General features: G+C 53.6%; 1 protein-coding gene across 1 annotated transcript in view; it reads right to left on the bottom strand.

Annotated features, from left to right (window-relative positions):
• Positions 1-484: 484 nt before the first annotated feature.
• Positions 485-8,166, bottom strand: part of SEZ6 (seizure related 6 homolog) — a gene marked incomplete at its 5' end in the record, with an annotated part of 80,267 nt that continues 72,585 nt past the window's right edge. Inside the window, 5 exons of the mRNA XM_081943954.1 lie at positions 485-952; positions 1,051-2,594; positions 6,132-6,234; positions 6,350-6,470; positions 7,720-7,758. Coding sequence (XP_081800080.1) covers positions 2,559-2,594; positions 6,132-6,234; positions 6,350-6,470; positions 7,720-7,758 — 299 coding nt within the window. The 3' untranslated portion in view covers positions 485-952; positions 1,051-2,558. The remainder of the gene's footprint in view (positions 953-1,050; positions 2,595-6,131; positions 6,235-6,349; positions 6,471-7,719; positions 7,759-8,166) is intronic.

Genomic DNA, 8,166 nt, shown 5'->3' with positions numbered 1-8,166 from the left:
TTGCATGCTTTGATTGAAACCAAAGGGGACCCCGCCTTCCAATGCTGCCTTCTGTCAATGGTGGCTTTGGTTCCCCCCCTCCCAGGATCAAATGGCTCAGTGTGCAGGACCACCAAGGGTAACCACCCCAGCCCCCTCTGCTTCTGGTTGTCCTAAAGCCAGAGGGTCTTTGCCTCCTGGCCCCTTAAGATGAGGGATGACAAAGCCAAGTCCTGTGGGGCCGCCGAGACCCTTGGTTGTGCCCCCCCAAGGAAACACCCTCCCCACCCGATCCCAGCATCCCCCAAATTGGCAGCACAAGTTTCCCCCGTTTGAAATGAACCTTCTCCGTTGGCATACCAAAACTCCAAAAGCAAAAACCCACCAAAATTCAGAAGCAAGAGTCAGAGGCCCACCCATGTGAGATGGCACACCCACCCCCCTTTTTCTTCCTCCACTGGGTTCCCCCCCCCCCAGCCCCGGGCCCCATCCAAGTTTGCTCAAACTGAAAAGATCCTCAGCTTCATGGAAGGGAGGGACCTCGGAGGTCATCTAGTCCAACCCCCATCTCCTTCCTGGACGTTGATATAAGAAATTTCTCCTTTTTGTGTGTGTTGGACGGCTAAAGGCCTCTTGAGATGGTTCGTAGCCTTCCTTGCCTAGACAGGAATGGGGAGGGGGCCATCGCAATGGGGAGGGGGCTGTCGGTGGAGACATCTTGCTGACTTCAAGCCCATCCAGTTTCTCTGTTTGCCTCTGCCGCCTTTGGGGAATTTTTCTCAATTTCTCAGTGCAGCCCCCAGCCGGGGGTTTCCCTATCTATTTATTAACCGAGCCCAAGTTGGAATTTCCCCGTGGTCCCCTTTCCATGCCTGGAGCAGGTTTGAACCTGCTTAGCTGCTTGGATCAGTACCAATAAAGGAGAATCTTTGGGACCCAAGCCTGAACTACGGGGTCCTTGGTGCTCTCTGAGCTGGGTGGGGTTTTTTGCAGACATTTCATAACCCAGCTAGGTAACATCATCAGTGCTAGATTTGTGTAGAGGAGGAGAAGAGACTGTGGGGTCCTGACTTTGGTGCATTTCTTGTAGATGTTTCATTACCACAATAGGTAACACCACCAGTGTTAAAAAAGGAGGAGGAGGAAGAGATTGCGGCTCTTTGATGCTCTCTGAGCTTGGCTGTTGCAGATATTTCATTATCCTACAAGGTAACATCATCAGTGCTAGAAGGGAGGAGGAGGAGGAGAAGTAGGAGGAGGAAGAGGAAGAAGAGGAGGAGGAGAAGTAGGAGGAGGAAGGAGGAAGAGGAAGAAGAAGAGGAGGAGAAGTAGGAGGATGGAGGAGGAAGAAGAAGAGGATGAGGAGAAGGAAGAAGAGAAGGAGGAAGAAGAAGAGGATGAGGAGAAGGAAGAAGAGAAGGAGGAAGAAGAGGAGGAGGAGGAGGAGAAAGATGATTGTGGAATCCTTGGTGCTCCCTGAGCTAGATGGGTTTCTTGCAGATGTTTAATTACCACACTAGGTAACACCATCAGTGCTAGAAGGGAGGAGAAGCAGAAGCAGGAGGAGGCAGATGAAGAGACTGTGGGGCTCTTCGATGCTCTCTGAGCTTGGTTGTTGCAGACATTTCATTACCCTACTAGGTAACATCATCAGTGCCAGAAGGGAGGAGGAGATGAGTACGGGGTCTATAGTGCTCTCTGAGCTTGGTGGTTTCCTTGCTGACGTTTCATCACCCTACTAGATAACACCATCAGGGCTCAGCTGAAACTGGCATCTCTCCCCGGAGACCCAGTTGACTCCGAAGCCTGAGAAGCGGCCATCGCCTGCCGGCTGTTCTGAAAACAATTTCTGCCCTTCTCACCGATTCTGCCCTCCTAAACTCAGAGGTGGCTTTCGGCCGACGGAAGGCAGAATCTCTCCTCACAGAACATCCGAAGACGAGCAGAAGCGGAGAAGCCTCTCGGATGGGAAGTGAAAAGTTTTCAAGGAGAAAAGCAGAACCCAGAACATCCAGCTGCCTTTTTTTTGGGGGGGGGGGAAAGCCCCCCTGGGACCACCATGACGTGAAGGAATGGAGAATCGTCCCCATAGAGATTTACTCTGAAGAGGAAGCGTCCAGTTTGCGGAGGGGGTGGAGAATGTCTCGCTCTTGGGAGCCTTTGGTGGGGCAGGCTGTTCGGGGGTCTCGTCCCGGGCTAAAAAAGTTGGGGGTCCCACGATGGTTGCTGAAGATTGTCAGGAGGCATCTCGGGAGTTTGGTGAGGAGCATTCTAAGAAAGGTCTGGAGGGAAGATGGGAGGAGCATCCCAGGTGGGTCAGCAGGACAGGAGACCCTCCCTGCTGAGGAAGGGCTGGGAGGGTGGGGGCTGACCTTTGCAGCTGCCGTGGGGTCCTGGTGGGGTCCTCATCCGCCAGCAGCCCCCTCCCCTCCAGGTGTGATGGTTTTCCTGGGAGAGTCTGGCTGGAGGTATTTACAGGTCCTTTCTCAGGGCGGGGAGGAGTGGAGGGGGGCTCCGTGATCCAGGGGTTGGGGTGGGGCCTGCCCCTCCGGCTGCCCCCTTGAGGGGCGGCTTCTGCCCTAGATGGAGACTTCATACGCTGCCGCCGGCATCTCCTGCAGAGAGAAAAGTCTGCAGAGGGTTGGGCCTTTGGAGATCGGCTGCTCAGACCCCAAAAGTCATACAAGTCATACAAGGCAGCCCCTTCCCCCAAAGCGGAGTGGAGGGTCTCCTGGGGATTGGCCCAAAGTCACCCAGCTAGCTTTCATGACTAAGGTGGGACTAGAACTCCCAGTCTCCTGGGGATTGGCCCAAAGTCACCCAGCTAGCTTTCATGACTAAGGTGGGACTAGAACTCCCAGTCTCCTGGGGATTGGCCCAAAGTCACCCAGCTAGCTTTCATGACTAAGGTGGGACTAGAACTCCCAGTCTCCTGGGGATTGGCCCAAAGTCACCCAGCTAGCTTTCATGACTAAGGTGGGACTAGAACTCCCAGTCTCCTGGGGATTGGCCCAAAGTCACCCAGCTGGCTTTCATGACTAAGGTGGGACTAGAACTCCCAGTCTCCTGGTGATTGGCCCAAAGTCACCCAGCTGGCTTTCATGACTAAGGTGGGACTAGAACTCCCAGTCTCCTGGGGATTGGCCCAATGTCACCCAGCTAGCTTTCATGACTAAGGTGGGACTAGAACTCCCAGTCTCCTGGGGATTGGCCCAAAGTCACCCAGCTGGCTTTCATGACTAAGGTGGGACTAGAACTCCCAGTCTCCTGGTGATTGGCCCAAAGTCACCCAGCTGGCTTTCATGACTAAGGTGGGACTAGAACTCCCAGTCTCCTGGTGATTGGCCCAAAGTCACCCAGCTAGCTTTCATGACTAAGGTGGGACTAGAACTCCCAGTCTCCTGGTGATTGGCCCAATGTCACCCAGCTAGCTTTCATGACTAAGGTGGGACTAGAACTCCCAGTCTCCTGGGGATTGGCCCAAAGTCACCCAGCTAGCTTTCATGACTAAGGTGGGACTAGAACTCCCAGTCTCCTGGGGATTGGCCCAATGTCACCCAGCTAGCTTTCATGACTAAGGTGGGACTAGAACTCCCAGTCTCCTGGGGATTGGCCCAAAGTCACCCAGCTAGCTTTCATGACTAAGGTGGGACTAGAACTCCCAGTCTCCTGGTGATTGGCCCAATGTCACCCAGCTAGCTTTCATGACTAAGGTGGGACTAGAACTCCCAGTCTCCTGGGGATTGGCCCAAAGTCACCCAGCTAGCTTTCATGACTAAGGTGGGACTAGAACTCCCAGTCTCCTGGTGATTGGCCCAATGTCACCCAGCTAGCTTTCATGACTAAGGTGGGACTAGAACTCCCAGTCTCCTGGGGATTGGCCCAAAGTCACCCAGCTAGCTTTCATGACTAAGGTGGGACTAGAACTCCCAGTCTCCTGGTGATTGGCCCAAAGTCACCCAGCTAGCTTTCATGACTAAGGTGGGACTAGAACTCCCAGTCTCCTGGTGATTGGCCCAATGTCACCCAGCTAGCTTTCATGACTAAGGTGGGACTAGAACTCCCAGTCTCCTGGTGATTGGCCCAAAGTCACCCAGCTAGCTTTCATGACTAAGGTGGGACTAGAACTCCCAGTCTCCTGGTGATTGGCCCAATGTCACCCAGCTAGCTTTCATGACTAAGGTGGGACTAGAACTCCCAGTCTCCTGGTGATTGGCCCAAAGTCACCCAGCTAGCTTTCATGACTAAGGTGGGACTAGAACTCCCAGTCTCCGGGTGATTGGCCCAAAGTCACCCAGCTAGCTTTCATGACTAAGGTGGGACTAGAACTCCCAGTCTCCTGGTGATTGGCCCAATGTCACCCAGCTAGCTTTCATGACTAAGGTGGGACTAGAACTCCCAGTCTCCTGGTGATTGGCCCAAAGTCACCCAGCTAGCTTTCATGACTAAGGTGGGACTAGAACTCCCAGTCTCCTGGGGATTGGCCCAATGTCACCCAGCTAGCTTTCATGACTAAGGTGGGACTAGAACTCCCAGTCTCCTGGGGATTGGCCCAAAGTCACCCAGCTAGCTTTCATGACTAAGGTGGGACTAGAACTCCCAGTCTCCTGGTGATTGGCCCAATGTCACCCAGCTAGCTTTCATGACTAAGGTGGGACTAGAACTCCCAGTCTCCTGGGGATTGGCCCAAAGTCACCCAGCTAGCTTTCATGACTAAGGTGGGACTAGAACTCCCAGTCTCCTGGTGATTGGCCCAATGTCACCCAGCTAGCTTTCATGACTAAGGTGGGACTAGAACTCCCAGTCTCCTGGGGATTGGCCCAAAGTCACCCAGCTAGCTTTCATGACTAAGGTGGGACTAGAACTCCCAGTCTCCTGGTGATTGGCCCAAAGTCACCCAGCTAGCTTTCATGACTAAGGTGGGACTAGAACTCCCAGTCTCCTGGTGATTGGCCCAATGTCACCCAGCTAGCTTTCATGACTAAGGTGGGACTAGAACTCCCAGTCTCCTGGTGATTGGCCCAAAGTCACCCAGCTAGCTTTCATGACTAAGGTGGGACTAGAACTCCCAGTCTCCTGGTGATTGGCCCAATGTCACCCAGCTAGCTTTCATGACTAAGGTGGGACTAGAACTCCCAGTCTCCTGGTGATTGGCCCAAAGTCACCCAGCTAGCTTTCATGACTAAGGTGGGACTAGAACTCCCAGTCTCTGGGTGATTGGCCCAAAGTCACCCAGCTAGCTTTCATGACTAAGGTGGGACTAGAACTCCCAGTCTCCTGGTGATTGGCCCAATGTCACCCAGCTAGCTTTCATGACTAAGGTGGGACTAGAACTCCCAGTCTCCTGGGGATTGGCCCAAAGTCACCCAGCTAGCTTTCATGACTAAGGTGGGACTAGAACTCCCAGTCTCCTGGGGATTGGCCCAATGTCACCCAGCTAGCTTTCATGACTAAGGTGGGACTAGAACTCCCAGTCTCCTGGGGATTGGCCCAAAGTCACCCAGCTAGCTTTCATGACTAAGGTGGGACTAGAACTCCCAGTCTCCGGGTGATTGGCCCAAAGTCACCCAGCTAGCTTTCATGACTAAGGTGGGACTAGAACTCCCAGTCTCCTGGTGATTGGCCCAATGTCACCCAGCTAGCTTTCATGACTAAGGTGGGACTAGAACTCCCAGTCTCCTGGGGATTGGCCCAAAGTCACCCAGCTAGCTTTCATGACTAAGGTGGGACTAGAACTCCCAGTCTCCTGGGGATTGGCCCAATGTCACCCAGCTAGCTTTCATGACTAAGGTGGGACTAGAACTCCCAGTCTCCTGGGGATTGGCCCAAAGTCACCCAGCTAGCTTTCATGACTAAGGTGGGACTAGAACTCCCAGTCTCTGGGTGATTGGCCCAAAGTCACCCAGCTAGCTTTCATGACTAAGGTGGGACTAGAACTCCCAGTCTCCTGGGGATTGGCCCAAAGTCACCCAGCTAGCTTTCATGACTAAGGTGGGACTAGAACTCATTGTCTCCCGATGACTGTGCTCAAGCAGGAGACCTTATGCCATCTCTCTCCCCTCCTCTCCCCCTCTCTCTCTCTCTCTTTCTCCCCCCCCCCATGCCCCACTCAATGAGCCCTCACCGCTGGGAAGGAAGGGACCCCCACTTACTCCAGTCTCATAGGTGGGATTGTCAAAAGCCGAGCCATCTGCCATCTGGTCATAGGATTGTGATGTTGACAAGGGTCCTGGCAGGGATGTCTTCCCCTGATGCCTGGGCAGAGGAGGGAAGGAGAATGGGGTCAAGACACCAACGGGGGTGGTAGTGGTAGGCTGTGACCCCCCCACCCGCCTCCAGACTGTTTCCCCACCCAACCATGGCAGCTCACCTGGAAATGCACAGGTAGACGGTGCCCAGAAGGAGCCCAACCACAGCCACCGGTAGGAAGACCGCAAAAGCCACGCTGGAGCCTTGCAAGGGGTCCCTGGCTGGCATCACCTTGGCCACAGCTGCAGGAAGAAACGGCAGGCTCATTTTTTGGGGGGGGGGGCACCTGCAGGGCAGTGGAGAGGGGGGACAGCAGGACCCCAAAGCTCAGCTCCCTACAGCAGGGGTACCAAACTCGATTTCATTGAGGGTCACATCAGGGTTGTGTTTCACCTTGGAGGGCTGGGGGGGGAGGGGATGGGGCGTGGCTGGGATGGGCATGACCCAGGACTCATGTCAGGGGCACCTGTGATGGCCAAGTGCTAAGGTTTTCCTGAGACCCTCACTCACTCCCATTATAATCTTCCTTCCTTCCTTTTCTTTTCCTTCCCCCTTCATTCTCCTTTCTTCTTCCTTGTTCTCTTCCCCTTTTCCCCTTTTTAAAATTTGTCTTCTCTCTCTGCCTTTCCTTTTCTCCTTCCCTATCCCTTCTTACACGCTCAAATGCAAAATTTTCTCCTTCTGTTTTGTTTTTAGTTTGGTTTGATTGCTCTCTGCCAGCTAAAATGGACTTTGGGGGAGGGGAATTTGCATGCCCCCCCCACCCCGAGCTCCATTTTTGCTAGCAGAGGCACTGCCGGCCAGTCCTTTGCTGTTTCCAGATTTGGCCCGCAGGCCAGGGGTGGGTTGCTCCCGGCATTACTGCTGGTTAGGTGCGCATTGGCACCTAAAAAGGTCTGTGCATGCACACAACGTTACAAAAGGGGGGGGGGAAACACATTTCTGTATATGAAGATTGTTCTGTACATGCACAGGACCTAAAATCAAGATGGCGCCACGGGCGATAGAACCGGTTCAGTGGCGTGGCCGGCCGAGTTACTACCTACTTGGTCCGAACCGATAGGAACCGACGTCTGGCGCAGGCCTTGAGTTTGACACCCCTGCCCTAGGTCCGTGGTCACCAACCAATGGTCCGTGGACCCCTGGTGGCCCATGAGAAGTTTTTTTGTGGTCAACCGAAAACGTATTTGCTTTTTTTTATATTACACTGAATACCATTTATCTTTTTTAAAAAATCATATTGGTAGTTCACGGGATTTTAAAGGATGAACTTAGTGGTCCCTGAGACCCGAAAGGTTGTTGACCCCTGCCCTAGAGGGGCTGACTTGTAGGGAAGTCAGAAAATGCAAGGTAGTCGCAAGCAGTGGGATAACACAAACATCAGCAGAGTCCGATTGCACTTCGGCCGTCCTGCACGCCCCGCCCCCCCCTCGGAGCAGAGGAAGGCAGCAGCCTGGGCAAAGGAAGTTTTTGGGATCCTCCCCGTCTTACCGTCCAGTTTCGGGTTGGCATAAAACTCATCGCTAGAGCCTGGAAAGGAAGCAGAGAATGGCATTATGGAGGGGACATCGCAAACTGCCAATCCCCAGAGCGATTTTCCCAGCTGAGAAATTCCCTCTTTCCATTCCCTGGGCCAGTTTTTCAACCTCGGCAGCTCTAAGACGGGTGAACTTCAACTCCCAGCATTCCCCAGCCAGCTCTGAATTATGGGAGTTGAAGTCCACCCACCTTAACGTTGCCGAGATTGAGTAACACTGTGGTGGGAACCAGGTGGCCCTGCTCCGCTCCCGCCTGCTGGACGGTTGACTGAGTGATTTCAAATCATTTTAGAGCCCTCCGCCTTTTTCTACAGGTGGCCGACTTACGACAACAATGGAGCACAACATTTATGTTGCTAAGTGAGACATTTGTTAAGTGAATTTTGCCCCATTTTACGAC

Source organism: Natrix helvetica, assembly GCF_964273705.1.
Source record: "Natrix helvetica genome assembly, chromosome: 2".
NCBI classification, from domain to species: Eukaryota; Metazoa; Chordata; class Lepidosauria; order Squamata; family Natricidae; genus Natrix; species Natrix helvetica.
The sequence above is the reverse complement of the archived record's forward strand: the minus strand, read 5'-3'. Positions and strand labels throughout refer to the sequence as shown.